The sequence below is a fragment of the Helicoverpa zea genome, chromosome 19 (genome assembly GCF_022581195.2).
Source record: "Helicoverpa zea isolate HzStark_Cry1AcR chromosome 19, ilHelZeax1.1, whole genome shotgun sequence".
NCBI lineage: Eukaryota > Metazoa > Arthropoda > Insecta > Lepidoptera > Noctuidae > Helicoverpa > Helicoverpa zea.
In genome coordinates this window covers 8,224,351-8,241,132 of record NC_061470.1, presented here as the reverse complement: position 1 = coordinate 8,241,132, position 16,782 = coordinate 8,224,351, and the positions used below count along the sequence as shown (strand labels likewise).

General features: G+C 36.7%; 2 protein-coding genes across 2 annotated transcripts; one reads left to right on the top strand and one right to left on the bottom strand.

Annotated features, from left to right (window-relative positions):
* Nucleotides 1-168: 168 nt before the first annotated feature.
* LOC124639366 lies at nucleotides 169-16,775 on the bottom strand. Its single transcript, XM_047176698.1, has 6 exons — nucleotides 16,593-16,775; nucleotides 9,577-9,697; nucleotides 3,679-3,885; nucleotides 2,702-2,938; nucleotides 1,940-2,226; nucleotides 169-1,788 (listed from the first exon to the last, which is right to left on the bottom strand). The coding sequence occupies exons 1-6, from the start codon at nucleotides 16,603-16,605 to the stop codon at nucleotides 1,385-1,387; spliced, it is 1,269 nt and encodes a 422-aa protein (XP_047032654.1). The 5' UTR covers nucleotides 16,606-16,775; the 3' UTR covers nucleotides 169-1,384.
* LOC124639367 lies at nucleotides 10,262-15,853 on the top strand. Its single transcript, XM_047176699.1, has 6 exons — nucleotides 10,262-10,366; nucleotides 10,603-10,637; nucleotides 10,776-11,039; nucleotides 12,126-12,294; nucleotides 14,617-14,797; nucleotides 15,517-15,853. The coding sequence occupies exons 1-6, from the start codon at nucleotides 10,301-10,303 to the stop codon at nucleotides 15,774-15,776; spliced, it is 975 nt and encodes a 324-aa protein (XP_047032655.1). The 5' UTR covers nucleotides 10,262-10,300; the 3' UTR covers nucleotides 15,777-15,853.
* Nucleotides 16,776-16,782: the final 7 nt, after the last annotated feature.

Below are 16,782 nucleotides of genomic sequence, written 5' to 3'. Positions count from 1 at the left end.
AGACGGCCATACCATGAGGCATTCCTACAGTTGCTTGTTGCTTAGTACAAAGAGTCATTAGTAAGTAAACAGTTGTTTTAAGAAAAACGGACGTTCATAATATCGGTGAACTTGGGCCTGAGCCTTGGTATTTACACTACCCATCTAATGAAAACAACAAAAAAACAGTTTACATTTCAAATTATCTGTTTATTATTTCAGAATAAAACGTCAACAATATAGGTAGTAATGTGTTTACAAAATTCGACTACTAAATAAATAAAAATATTGTCATTGATTTCAGATAAAATGCATTTTCTTAATAAATGTACAATATTATGCAAATGTTGCATAATATTGCATCGTCATCATGACGTTAACGTTACATAAATAGGTAAATAAATTTAACATTGTGCGGAATATTATTATTATATTATGAACAAACGACCACAAAAAAGATTCTTATTAATATTAAATAATTGCAGATTGACAATTAAATATGATTAAATTGTTATTAACAAATTGTTAATTACAATCTCAATCCACAGACATGTATCAAATTACACGCCGTGCTTATTAAATATTTACAATAATGCATTGTTCTCGTCAATATCACAATATCAGTGTATTTATAAAATACATAATATTCAATATTATTTCTGGTAACCTTAAACTAAACTTGCATTACATTGCTTGTGAAACTAATGTATTGGTTACACAGTTTCCATCACGTTACTGGATAATTATCACATAAATAATTATTTATGTTATCTTAGTCCGTTCCATTTGACTAATCTTATAAAACGTGATATCGTCAATAGCATCTCATATTCTATTTATGTACACTTATACTGTGCTAATTAATCTACATAATGATTTAATATGTAGGTAACAATATTCCCTAATAACCCTGCACATTTAAATCTATTTTAACTCTAAGCCTGCCAGTTAACAATATCAAAAATGCAATCCACATAATGATTATGTATGTCAATAAATATTAAGTCCAAGTAATAAATAAATAATCTGATATTCATAAGATAAAAATGATTGATATGATGTCATTATAATTCGGCTTGCTAATTAGGTAATAGCAAGTCACTCAGTACCTATACATTATTGCTATTTACGTCATTCAAAATAAATTGTATATAAAACTATACCAGCAAATGTCCCGACACCTTCATCATCCTTAACATTAAGGAATGTCCAAATAATACTCAATATAAATATTTCTACAAAACTAAACTTGGTATAAAAACTGTTCTCCAAGTCAGGCACATTGCAACAATGAGGTGCTTATCCACTTATCGCGTTATAAACGAATAAAACTGCTGATTGTGTGCGCAGAGCATATATCATATCGATAATCACTGTTTACCTCGTCAGGTACAATATGCGTGTACTACCAAATTAAGCTGAGTGCAGCCTTGTACCAGGGCTCCGGCGAATAGGGCTTGTTATACTCAGCGTTCGTCTTAGGAGCGGTATCATCTATAGGGTCCTCCTCAAAAATGTTGACAAATGACTTCTTGATGCCAAATCTGAAGAAGGCCAGGTAGGGGAAGTACCTCATGAGTAGAACGCTGAACTGGAAGTTCAGGTTGAAGTACCATCGTCCTAGGTAGGAGGAGTATATGACCATGTAGAGGTTGTACAAGAACATCTTGTATTTGGCCTTAAAGGTAAGCTGCTTGTAGCAGGGAGCTGTCTCTATGGTGTCGTAGTCTTTGTAGTAGAGGAGACGAGGTGCCAGTTTAGGAAGACCGTCCACCTCTGGTTTGCACATCAGCTCTGTCGAGTCTACGCCTGTCGAACAAAGTAAAAGGGTACATTAGCAATATTAGCATTATTTTTGTGCCTACAGATACACCAGACCAAATACAGAAGGGTCTGAGAGTAGTTAGCAACTTTAAAATTGGTAAATTGAACAATTTTACTCTTAGTAACGAAATCTTACCTGTATCAAGAGATTTCCCTTTCAAGTGCTTCCTCAACTTAGCTTGCAGTTGTATCCTGTCACTCTCGGTATAGATATAGCCGGGCACGTCAGCCAGTACTCGGCACCAGTACAGGAAGCCGTCTGTGTCCACCGTCGGGTTGACGGACCACAAGCCGTCCAGCATGACACGAGCCATGTGCTCGAAGTATTCTGGAACATTCTCCAGGCACGGGGTGTAAACTCGGTCTAAGAGAAGCTGGCACACTTCGCGCGTCTCCTCAAATGTCTCCCGGCAGATGTTGTATCTGAAAGAATTTAGATGTTGGACTGAACGTGTGTTTTCTATTAAAGTCAACTTATCTTGATAGCTTGATCTACGGCTTTGGCTAATCTGTGACCTGTAGGTTTACATATATTTCTCTACAGTTGGTCAGGTAAAGGTCAAGGATGTTTTATATTGTAAGTACTTATGGTAACTCAATTGATTCTAATCACTATGACTAAAGTGTTTGCCAGTAGGTACATAGGTAAGATACTGAAGTTATTTTCATGCAGCTGCATGGGGTCGATAGTAATATGATAATGTCGGCTCTTTCAATAACAGTTATGCTTTTGTCTGACTGCCAAAGGATCAATTTTTATTTGCATATATAAAATTTCATATGGTGCCGGCTAATGTTAGGAGAAAAGATGCTGCACCGACCCCAACAGAATAAGGATAAGGGTAGGAGGATCATGATGATGACCGGCTATGAAAGCAATATCATGAATTAAACTAACCTGTCTTCAATTCCGATCATGTGCCCGATGACTCTCCAAACATAATTGTAGGCATCCCAGTCACCTTCCTTCAGCTGCCTGATTCCAAACTTATCAGGTTTGAGCATGCAAAACCCGACGAAGCCGAACTGTGTGAGCGCCAGGTCCCTTTGTGAGACCAGTCCGATGCCCTTGAGTTTGGAGGCAAGTCCTGCCTTTATGTGGCGAGTTCGCACCACGTATAGTGACTTCCATGATCTGTTGCATTGAACTTTGTCTTAGTATTTAGTCATTAATCATTAGAAGTAAAGATTTAATACATTTATAATAGGTATGGACGTTAGCAGAATGTTCTTGGTCGTAAAGACTATTTAAGTGAGCTTTAAAAATAGTTAGGGGATAAAAAAGGCAAGAAAACTGAATGCACCATGCTTACTAATAGGTATACGTATTGTAAATATCGTATCAGCAACACAGATGGAAGTAATTAGGAGCCTAAATATTTCCTATTTTGATAAAAGCCTCAGTCATAAAAACGTAGGTGATTGACGGGTAAATACTTGATTACTGATAAATTATTTTTAATCCTCGTTATCGGATTTTACTACCTAGGTACCTGTTATGTCTACAGTAGGTATAAAAAAATTTTCCTGATCACTGTTCAGTGTACATAGGTAGGTAATATTACATAGAACACCAAAGATCGAAATTCAAAACTGTATGATTATGCCTTTATGGCAATTTTGCTGACTAGATAAAGGCGCAGTTATGTTGAGCTGGCTCATTGCTGCATTGCTCATAGCTTTCGCCAGCGGTTTCACCTGCGTCCCGTGGGAACTACTGCGTGCACGGCTCAAAAGTAGGCTAAAGCTTTCCTCGATAAATGAAATGGGCCTACTAACATTGTTTTTTTTTTTTAAATCGATCCTATAGCTCCTAAGATTACCGCGTTCAAACAAACAAATTCTACAGCATTATAACATTAGTTTAGAACTTACATGGTCCCAGGCTTTAGTTCGTGCTCAAACCACGAAATGGTATGCAGCAATGTGGAGAGATAACGTCTGTAGGCCGTGTACACTGAGTTGGAGCGGCGGGAACCAGCCAGCACCTTCAAGATGGATGGCACCGAGAACACTGCCACCAGTCCCATCAGCATCGTAGAACTTAGTGAGAACGAATTCTCTGCGTAGAATTTGCGACCCCTGTGGATAAAATATTTTTTTAGGAAGAGCTTATATTTAGCTGTCGCTTGATTGGATTCCAATTAGGGCTGCCATCTCGAATTTCGCCGAACCCGGACAAACGTTAAAAAAACCCGGACATTTAGCGTAAATCGCATTTTTTCCCCAAACGAGTACGATTTTTTTTAAACAAAATAATACCTAATTTGTAATCCATTTACTATTAACATATACTTTAATTCAATGAGGTGCTTCCTTACATGAAAAGTGTCCGGGTTTTCCCCGGACACTTCTTAAAACCCCGCCCGGACGGCCCCCGGACGGCCTCCAAACGAGGACAAATCCGGGGAAACCCGGACGGATGGCAGCCCTAATTCCAATTTAAGTCTCACTCAATACTCAATACTTTTATTGCTTTCCACATGTATTCGTAATACTTATAAATAGTTCACATGGACCCTGTCGGGCACAGCAAAATAAGTGAGTTAGGAGAAAGGAAGCTCTTATAGGCTATGTATTTATTCATGAATCTATGCGAGTCCAAGCTTTTGGATAAGTCAAGGATAAATTACCTACCATTGCAATGAATGACGTAAATGGTGACTTAATAATGATGCAGTCCATTCATAATATTTGGCATATATTCAACTTCATTTAGTTGAAAAGGTACGTCTACTTTTTTAATGATAGAATTGACGTGGGTGTCCATTTGAACATGTACCACGAAAGAGAGAGGATAATCCCACCCAAAACAAAAATGTGAAAGGCTGCCAAGTTCGATAATATGGGAATGCTTCGCCTATAAAAGAAGTGAGATCTGAATAAGTACCAAGTTCCATAAACATACCTCAGTTAAAAATAGTTACTTTTTAATGATGTTACTTGGCAAGCTTTCACACACCTTGTTATAAACCTACTAAACGCAATGAATCAAGTGTATCATTTTCTATTAAAACTTGACTCTCGACTCGACTTTTCAGATTTTTTCCTTTACCTTGACATAAAGACCTACCTCCATGCCAAATTTCAAGTCAATACGACCATTGGAAGTGGTCTAGGTTTTTGATGAGTGAGTGAGTCAGTCAGTGAGTGTATAGTAAAAATAGCGATTTTCTGACGTCAATATCTCAAGACCTACTATAGGTATATTAATGAAATTTTTTATTTTAGATAAGTGAGGGGGTCTCAACAGATACTAGAAATTTGATATGCGTAAATAAAATAGATTTTGAGTTATAGGGGGGTCGAATTTGGCCCGAAATGGTTCGTGTAATATAACCCACGGCCGGTGTGTCGCTTTTTTTGCTCGAACTTGGCGGACACACTGCCGTGTGTCTAGATTGGATCCTACTTAACTTACCCGACCGTAAACATACCTACTTTAGGTAATATCCTATGAATAAGGATAATAATAAGGAATAGTACCTCAAAGGACTTCCTAGTTATTCAACCCATACCTATCTATCCTAAATTATGAAATGAAGAGAATAACTGAAAGTACGTAATTGAATTAGGTAGGTGCCTTACTAGGCATTATTTACTAATAAATTGATAGTAACTCTTAACTATGCATACCTGCTTAAAAAAATAGTGTTAATCTTAAGATTACACTAGTTTACAGTACATTTGTTGCCGGGATTTTTTAAGCTGTTGTTGACTACTCATATTTAACCATATTTAAAACTATTAGTAGTTTTTTTTTATCAGCTCTAGTTTTTGAGATTCAGCTAAGTGCGGTTTAAAGAGAAAAAACGTGTATTTACCTTAAAGAATATTTGTTTAAAAATTATATTAATTGTTAAGTTCCAAAAAACTTGGCTTTAAAGCTCTTCTCTTATGTGTAGACTTTGGGAAATGGCGTATCAGAGACCAGCAATAGTCAGACATAATATTTACATCCCAGAAACCCTGATAACGTTCTTCCATGACACGTTAATCTTGATGCATACGTTCTCCCTGCTCTTCGCTCATATCTCCTAAATTTTCCGGAAATCTGTCCAGATGACTGAAGACGAAGTGAGTTTATGCTGAAATTGCATCCCATATCTCTTAATTGTAAAAGCAGTTCTTCGACAAGATCAACATAATTTTCATTATATTTTTTCAAAATTCAATATAATTTTTATTCTCTGAAAGTTCAGGTGAATGCTGCACTGGACGCTGAACACATGTACTACTTCGGTTTTGCCATTTAGCTCGATTTTTGGTGTTTAAGCTGTTTATGTTCACGCTACAAAAGTAAGAGTCTTCGAGATGATTTTTCGATTCTTTCCAAATAGTTGGTGTTTTAAGTTTAAAAGTACTTCTTTTACCACTTTTCCATAATCTTAATTATTCAACGCACGATTTACAAACACAATCAGGAGCCCAAGATTTTTCATTTTTATCTAACAACATTCCAAAATATAAAAAATAAGTATTTTTAAGCGTCTCTGATGACATTTCTACTCTTCTCAAACACATATTCTCCACATAAGTAACAAACATGGTTTGGATTGTTCAAACAACGCCTCCTTGAACTACTCGTGTTGTAAAAACTTCACATATTTGTATAATTACAATAAAATACGTACTTTAGCGACTGAAAAAGGTTCAGAAAAGAGAAAGTCAATAACAAGTAAAGTCGAGCTACAAAAAAATTTTTGCGGGTGTAATTAATAAAAACTAAACATAAGTGAATGTTACCAGCCATTAAATCCACGGCAACAGGCAAAAAGTTTGATTTTGTAAACTAGTGTTATCGATTAAATGTTGATTATAAACATAGCGTGAAGTTAAAGCGATTACGATAGGTGACAAACATTCGAGGAAAAACGCGGTTTTTATTAAATACTAGCTTCTGCCCGCGACTTCGTACGCGGATCCTGTCCCTTATGCCAGCGACTACGGGGTCAGCAAAATCAAAGATCTGAACCGTCTGATATTGAATTTTAAGGGCCCGTTGACTTGAAAACAACGGAATACGGATAAACATTAGAAACGTTCCATATATTTAATTAAATTGGACTAAACAAAACGCTGAGAACTGAACCGCAATAGGCGTGATCATAGGGATAAAAGTAGTGATTCTAATAAGTCTGCATTTAAGTTATGTGGCAAAAATGTTACACGTATTATTACGTAAAAAAACATTAAATAGATGACAAAGTCGTGGTGACTTAGTGGAAGTCGTGGTGGTTTAGTGGGTAGAGAACCAATCTCTCAAGTATGAGCGTGCGTCTTTGATTCCAGGTCTGGCAAGTGCCTGCCAATGCAACTTTTCTAAGTTCGTATGTACTTTCTACGTATATTTTGGATACCAATAACCGTTATTTGGAGGGGATGTTAAACTGTAGGTTCCGGCTGTCATTGAACATTCTTGGCAGTCGTTATGGGTAGTCAGAAGCCAGTAAGTCTTACCAAGGTATGTTGGGTTGAGCGGGTAACCAGGTTGTGGAGGTCAGATAGGCAGTCGCTCCTTGTAAAACACTGGTACTCAGTTGCATCGTGACTGGAAGTCGACCATAACATAATTGGGACAAAGGCTCTTGAGATAATAACGACAATAATAATGAGATATAGGCACCGCAGGACATCTGAGGCTGATGACGGGGAGTAGCAACCCCGCGGGGCTATACTATATGCTGAGTTCTCCAGGGAGAGTATCCCCCATCTCCGGCCGGTCGGAGTGAACCATGACGGGGGTAGGTCTCACGCCTCTGGCTTGGCTTGGCCGTCCAGAGTGGAGTCGCTAGAGCAGGATTAGTAGCCCTGCTCGGAGGGTAGGTGCCTCATGGTAAGCACAGGGAGCGCGTAATCTGTGTTTAAAGTCCGCCGAGGTATCCTCACGCTTCAGGTTCCCGGGGGCCCAGTAAGTGAGGTGGCGAGTCTCCACCTGCCATTTTTACATGTACCATTGACATCCACTAACATCCCATCACAAATAGCCCAAGTAGTTTCCCTCAATAGTTAGCAATAGTTTAACACAGAACCGGGGATTGTCTTTTTTTTAACGACGTCCACCGGTGAATGTCCTTGGGTTCATTTCTATAGTGTATAAAGGGATAATCGACGGTATTGTGTCACCATTTCATTAAAGTTGTCTCAAAAGGGCTTCAGCGTGTTGGCTTCGGCCCCACGTTTGCCTCCCAAATATTCGGAACTCTTTAGTCCCGAGGTCTGGAAGAGACATACAAAATAATAATGAGATATAACGCAACAAAGTCGGAGAGTGAGGGCTCGTGACGCCACGTCTAAGTATGTAAAATTTGTACTAAGCAGTGACTTAACGAAGCGTTGTTGTATCTTCGTTATTATTTGTTTGTGAGAGAGAGAGAAAAGAAAAATACGTGTCCATTATTTTAGGATAGGATTCACCATACCTATTTCATAACATTCATTTCTATACATTTCAAGTGTAGTATTGCTCTTGAAGTTTCATATCAGGTGTTCCAGATCTTCGATGTTTATACATTAATAGAGAGTGCTTATCAGATTGAACCACTTTTGCTAAAACGTCATATCTTCATATGCTATAGTCTAGCTGGACTCCTGGAGTTCCACATCAGGTGTTTTACACCTTCAATTTGTATAAGTCAACAGAGAGTGCTTATCAGATTGAACAACTTTTGCTAAAACGTCATACCTCTATATGCTATAGTCTAGCTGGGCACCTGGAGTTCCACATCAGGTGTTTTAGATCTTCAATTTGTATAAGTCAATAGAAAGTGCTTATCAAATTGAACAACTTTTGCTAAAACGCCATACCTGTATATGGTACAGAGAAGCTGGGCTCTTGGGGTTCCACATCAGGTGTTCCAGATCTTCAAATTTATTATCTCAACTAAAAATGCTCATCACATGAAACAATTTTTGCCATGGCACCATTTTTATATCTCTTATAGTTTTGTTGGTCTGTTGGAGTTCTGCATCAGGTCTTCAAGTTTCGAAGATATATTATAGCCTATATGTTGACCAGGCTTAATACTGATACAACAAAGAAAAAATCATTGAAATCCGTTCAGTAGTTCCGAAGATTAGCGTGTACAAACAAACAGACATACAGACATACAGACATACAGACATACAGACAAACAGACAGAATTTTTTTTTTGGATTTGTGCTCCATTACTGTTTCTAAACCCCACCCAATTATTATTTTTTAAATATATTCAATGTACAGACACAGTTTTTTTACAGATTTATTATATGTATATTATTATTATATGTATATAGATAGAAGATTGCATGCAAATATTTTACATGTCGCGACATGAATTGACAAAAGATTCGTTTTTTTTTTCCTTTAAGGAAGTGCTTCTATCTACAGATAGGACCTAATAAGCGTATTGCACAAATATGTATAATGATTATTATGTATTTTTTACATGTTATCGTTATTGTTGCGACAAACGAATTTAAAGTCTTGATTCGCTAATATGACGAAAGGAAAAAAAACACTGGTTGCCATATAGACAGGTACCTAATAATTATTTTAAAGTATCTAATCAGCCTGTCCAGCGAAGTTCGAAATAACCACAGCAATTTGTATTGGACAAAGGTCGAGTTTTAGCGGACTGATTGTATAGGTATAGTGTATCAAAATGTACATTTGCAAATATTTCATTACGGCTCAATACCTAAATGACACAGTACCGCATAGTGCTATGCTAGGTTATACGAGTACCTAGATATAATGTTTGCTTTCTAAATTTTGTGTAATTCCATAGTTACCTGTTATATTTCTTCTCGTCGAACCAGTCTGGCAGTTCCATGACCAGCTCATCTGGCTTCACTTGGTCTGACGGCTGTTCTAACGCCTCCTTCGTCAGGAGTGCGTTCACAAACGCTTCCGCTGTAACAAAAACAAACATACCATAAAACTCCAAAATCAATGTAAATTCTTATCTTTATCTAAATTTTGGAATTCCACTTAAAAACAAATCAATTTTCAAAAACTGAACCACTATCTGAACTTCTCAAGCCTGTAAATACCAATTAGATATAACACCAGCAACCGAATTCGGACTTGCAATACGTTTTAAAAAACATTAATATTATTGTTTAAACAGATGCGAGTATGAGACAATACGTATCGAACGCATGTGTTAAGTCCATTGCAAAGAGTGTACCTAAAGGAGGTCCTTGTGGAACGCCCATATATTTACCTCGGTACTAAATCGTTTTAATTCTTAAATGTTATGTTATAAATAAACTTACTTTGAGGAAAATATATCGAGAAGAACAATGACATAACCATATTCAATATCCTTAAGCTATCTATAAAGTTTTCCCACCTGTGCAGCTACTTTTTTTCAAAAAGCGTACATAATGGTAACAATGGTTTTGAACAATTACCATTGGTGGGTACTTATCAGTGAATTTGTAAACATTTCAGAAACAATACGCATTTCGATGTCTACTTTCAGAGTAAAGCCACACAAGACTTAGGAACAACATGGAGTTTATTTTCGTTCAACTATTTATATTTTTATTATCGACGCGCTTGGGTACCTCGGACTGGGTAAGAATAAAACAGTTATATTAATGTTTGTATATTTTTTCTGCCCGCAGTCCCAATCTTGAGCGAAACAGCTTTCTATAAAAACTGTTGGCCGAGTTTCTACTGGCTGAGTGCCCATACATAATACTGATAAAGAAATTGCCGAATTTAAAACCAATACCGACTAATTTTAAATGTAATCAGGTACGACAGATGTATAGTAAACATAAGTGTCTTTATAATTATTATTTTCACAGGTTTCAGAATGGATGGGCCCATTACAAAATCAATTGTAAGTTAATTTTATCATTTAATTTGTTGCAAATTTTCTACACGCAACAAGAGATAGCATAATATAAGTAACTAGATCGTTGTCAAGTGTCAGAGATACTTCCCTTTCCATTTTAATCCAGCATTCTAATATTTTTAGCAAAGGGCTACCATCACATAGGAGGTCAGATCCAGATTTGAGGATGATTCAAGTGACTCAGGAGCCGGAAGAAAACAAAAAGATGCAGCTGGTTGATAACTCGGAACCTCCTAAACAGCCCAACCAGTTGTCAGCGATTAACTTGAAGATCAAATTAGAAGAGACGCTGCGAACTGCGAAGGTGTTAGCAGAAACTTTGAAAATACAAATAGCCGATTTGATTGGTCGTGAGAATGTGTTGAAACACGCTATCACAAACGGCAGGTAAAGTGGTATTAAAATAGTTACTATAGTTTAGTGTACACTAAGATTTCAGACTTAAAAACTAGCTTCCGAGTCGATTTTGCAATTATTTACTCCGCCTCTAAGGTTACCAACTGACCTTTTACAGGCTTATACAAAAACAGTTATCTTCCCGGTTCTGTTTAATATATTCCGCTCAATTGTGCCCAAGTATTTTTGGTAGTATGGGAAGAATAGAATATGTTCTAATTATGTAAGCCAAACATAATGTAGATAGTTGACCCAAGATCTTATCGCTTAAAGCTGTGTTAACATGTATTTGCCGAATTTAGACGCATACAAATAAAAAATCTTTACGGATTCCATGACTACAAATAAACCACAACACTTTTTTTTTTGTTATGTTAAATAGCATGAGTATTCAGAACATAAGTCAAATTATTCAGCAAGTTTAGGCTAAGTTAAAATATCGATGCCTACCAACACTAGAACTTACTTTGCATTACAAAGATTGGAATAGAGATATAAGAGTAATTGTAATCAGTCATTTCTAAAACAGGACACGGCATTAGGTGGCCAAATCTAATTAATAAATTGAATAAGATCACATGCCAACACGCTGCCGACCAAAACCATGGAGAAACAGAAATTAGGTAGCTACGATTTCTAGAAAGGTCGGTAAATATTGAGCTTAGGCAGAGTAATAGCTTTTTCCGCCTTTTTATCTAAAGAAAACACCACTTACATTTTATACTAAATGATGTAGATGTCTAATCGAATGTAGGCATTTAGACATGATTTATCACTAACATGTTAGTTTGCATTCCTAATAACAATTGCTGATAAGGATAGGCTGAATTTGAACTCAGTTCACGAGGTCAAAATATGGAAATGATTAGTGTTGATTGGTTAGAAACTCGCGAATAAAATAAAATTCGTACAAATCTTGAACACCAATGACTGATTGAAGGTGTGTGAGAGGAGGCCTGTGCCCTGCAATAAGACGATAAGAAGGCCGATGACGACATATAGGTGGAATTCCAGAGGAATCATTTTGCAAATCGAATCCAATGTTTTTAAAGAAGCCTACTTTTTACTTTTTCTTAGGTCAGGGGTCTCAACACTGACAGTAACGACAATGAGCCAGGTGCCTCGCTCCTACATCATTCGGGATGGACGCTGGACTCTTTGCAATGGAATGATACAGTTTCCGTTAGCTGGCCAGGCTAATATGTTCAACGGTTTGTTCTCGGAACCAAGATGCATCGGGAGAGAGGTAAGTTTATTGTTCCTTATCTACTCTAAAAAGGTCTGAGGATTTACCGGCTTTTCCTCGTTTCCATAGGAACAGTCGTAGTAGAACATGAGTTCCATAATATAGACTGTATGCAGTTAAAACTTTTTTTGATTGGATTATCCCGGAAATTAAGTAAAGCCCAACAAATAACTGCCCGGATCCTCGTTTCGCTAACTAAATCAAACATTTATGAGTTCTGGACATCTATAGCAGCAGTGGTCCTTTATTTGTGTCAAGTATTTCTATACAGAGAGTGTCTCTTCAAGCTTATACTCGGTGCTTGAACTCAAACGTTTATTATAATCATTCATTCTATAGGTATACTTACTTAGTATAAACTTCTAGTGTGGTGTAAATAATATCTTTGAATACTGTGCTTCTACATATTACTTACATACATGTAGGTACAATCTTCCTACGAATCAAAACATATAACATCAAACAACGCATGTATATTGTTATCCATTATGTATCTAAATAACTGACTGTGACTGCAAAAATATGTTTTTTTGATTAAACTATATGCGACGACTTAGTTGGCTAGGTATGTATTAAGTTTAATAACACCTTCCTACATCGCTTGTTTCGTGTGAAGGAACCTCGCATCGCAAGCCGGTTTCCACGGCCTTGAAACTAGACTCAATTTTGCTGCCTCAGATGACTGGTAGAAATCTTAGTAAAAACTCTAGAACCAACCTACATAATCTGATTTAGGTACATGTGGGTGGTACAAAATTACACGATGCCCGAAACCCACACCCAGTATTTACCTAAATGATACATTGAGGTAACTTCCGTAGGGATTACAAAAAACGAAAGATTCAAACAACAAATCAATGTCAAAGTTTTAAGAATTTAAGAAGTTAATGTATACAAAAATTATGCTGATCATCGTTACTGGCAATAAAAAGATTTACCGGTCCAATCTGCGAATTGGCACCATCACGTCAACCACTCAGCGGTCTCGTGTTCGCATTTCAAACACACCGCAAATTCGAGGTGTTTATTTTTGCAAGGGTTATGCAATAAAACTTCTTGTTTGATGTTCCATATTTAAAGTTCAAGTACGCAATAATTATCTTAGAATTTAGTTTTTTACCATGGGTCATAATCACCATCACCATACCAACCATATTGTGATATAATCTATTGGTAGCGATTGGCATCTAGCTAGACGGAGACCTATGCATAGGTACGCGCGTAGGTACTTTCTTTTATAATAAAAAGTTCAGATGCTACGCCAGGCATCTATATTTTTTTAGCAGTGCTATTTTTCTTTATTTTTACAGTTAATTTTAGACTGCGGCACTGCTGCAATTAATCTTAATCTTTAAATAAACGTTTGTTTCAAACGTTCAAAGTCTGATTCATGACATGAGAACCTAAAATGCATGCTTAATAAATACTTACCTGTGATTAAAGATTACCTAATGCAGAAATGTTGCTAAGTCCTGTATTGTCATATTCAGATAATGATAAAATTGTAGCAGTTACATAACAAGGCCATTATTGGATCTATGCATTACGTACCATAGTATTAGTAAAGGGGAGTGCCTCGGGGTTCTATTCTAAGCCCTATTGGGATTTGAGACGGATCGATTTCGATCGATTCGATTCGATCTACGTATACCCGAATAAAAAAAGCCCAAGAATTCCTGGATATGGGCTACAAGGGCCGGAGGAACAAACTGTTAAACTTTGTTACATTTTTATCAATATGTTCAGGGGCCCGATTCTCCTAAGTTAATAATGTCAAAATCGAATAGAAATCGAATCGCAATATGATCGCAATAGCAGTTTTAACCATATCGGGCATTCTGCTACTAATATAAGACCAATCGTATTCCAACGACATTCGATTGGTTTGCGATTGGTCTGCTATTTTGGTGATTTTGGTCTATACGGTAGTTTGCTCTGCAATCATATTGCAATAGTTAATCATCATCATCATCATCATCTCAGCCATAGGACGTCCACTGCTGAACATAGGCCTCCCCCTTTGATCTCCACAGATACCTGTTGGAAGCGACCTGCATCCAGCGTGATCCATTTGCAGACAAAATGATTCATTATTGAATGACAGAAAAGGATAAAAACATTTATTTCAAAGAAAAAATAGCGGAATGCCACATACGTTTCAATCGTAATCGAGTCGGGATTGGATCGCAGTCGAACGTGAATCGTATGTTGCTTAAGTAAAATTAGGAGAATCGGGCCCCTGTACTTCCAAAGCATAGACACGAAACGAAAGAATTTTATAATTATATCTTTAGATGAAACGAACCAAATGTATGTTTTTAGGTAGCAACCGTCCAGGATCCATGTGTGTTCAACTCCATCATCAAATACGACGTGGTTCCTACCAAGAGGGCGCTTGAATACAAGGAGGACGAATACCTCTGCCTGAAGCCAACCTTCAACATCACGCTGGAGCGATACATGAGCGTCACCAGGCAACTCGTCAATGAGACGTGTAAAGATGGTTAGTCAATCTATACTAACAAGAGGAAACACATTTTCTTTGTTTGTAAAATAATTTCGCTGTTCAAAAGCTTATCCCCCAATAACTATTATGCTGTATACTTTATCCGGGTATGGACAGCATTTCCCACGGGACGCGGGTGAAACCGCGGGAGAACAGCTAGTCGTGAATATAAACATTATATTTCTTTGAAAGTTCGAACAGAACCTATTAGCATATCTATATGAAAAAATAGTCGACTAGCAGGCAGTAATATTTTGTAAAACATATTTAATTAAACTCGTCACATTATAGTTTTTCACTCAAGTTTATAATGACAGTTTAAAAACCTGTTAGGCCCCAAAATGTTCATAGTACCTCTATAATCTTTAGCCAGGTTCGTTCGAGGTCAGATAGCTTTAACGAATGGGCATGTTGCGTTTCAAACTCACTAAAAATAGAGCCTCATTTGTTTGAATTAGTTAAAACAATTTTGCAATAACATGAATTTCATATTAAATGGATACTATTCTCATAATTTTTAATGAACTTCTAAACACATGCTTAAATTATTTTGTTACTGAATGATCATGGTAGTGGGAAAATCATTTTTAGGGACAAAATTAGTCAAATTTTGCTGTGGCGTTAAGACACGTTTGTAGTTGGACTGAGGATACCTGATACCTATAGTCTTTAAGCTACGTTGTATCTCTGATTTATAATTAATACTTATTTTACAGGAATCGTCAAAAGCCTCGCTGAAAGTAACCTAGAATGTGGCTTAAGAATATTGTCTGAATACAGTTTCTATCCGCATAGAAGTTCAGCTGCCGCCTCTCTGCCCCTAGAATACTGCATCGAAAAGGATGGCTCCTGCAAACTCATCATGGCCTGGCACGTCTCTAACTCAACCATAGAGAACTTCGAGTTTTTGAAAAACGAACACAATTTCAAAAAGTATTTCATAAAAAATGGACCGTATATCGATCATGTTATTTAATTGTTTTTAGCAACGTATTGTACATAGCTTTTTCAAGATTGTTTTGATGAAAATAAAGGTTACTTCATAGGTACTGATTTGATTTGTGCCTAATTGACAGTAATTCGTCCCAAATATTCGTAAAATTACAGTAGCTAATAAGAAGTACTTGATTGTTGTAAGTTAACAGGAAAAAGGTAACAAATCATCTAACTACACTATAATTGAACAGCTACAGCTATTTCAATCTTTAGCGTTGGTCAACAATGATGTAAAAGAGAATATCAGATAACTAGTAAAAATCGAAACATACACCGGTATCTAAAATTGGCAGAGATAATAAACTCGTATGTCTATTTACTAGCACCTGCCTTTGATCACTATGATACCAAATGATGTTATAGGGGTAATCGGACACTAAGTAGGCAGGTAACTACCCTCTAAAACGGAGATGTTGTGGTTCCATTCTTAATATAAAAAAGAATAAAGGAACACAAATGAAATGCACTATGTAACATGCAACGCATAATTTTGTGTCAACTCAGATATTGCGTAGAAAAAATTGCGGTGTTTTGTTGACCGTACAATTGGCATTTTGCTGAGAAAAATTGTCGTAACAAATCGATAAAAACATAAGACCGTCACTTCATTATTAAAAGGTAAGTAGAGAATAATGAGAAACCTCTGCTTCAATCCAAATCATTTTTATATTAAACTGGGCCGCTACCTACATACATGGCAATAAAAATACATAGTATTATAATACTGACTAACGGTAATTTAGCTCTCTTTCCATGGATATGTCAGATGTATTATTAATTAAAGCGAAGGGCTTACCGCTTGATGCCATTTTATCCTTATTCTAGTGACTTTTGTTATGATATTCTTCTGAAACACTTTTTGGTAACAATTTGACGAACTTTCTCTCGCGTTGATTTATATCCGGCACCTCGTATGCGGCGACGCGTACGCCCCGTACCGGTTTCACTGGCAGACTGACTTGATTAATTTTTCTTTTGCGTTTCTA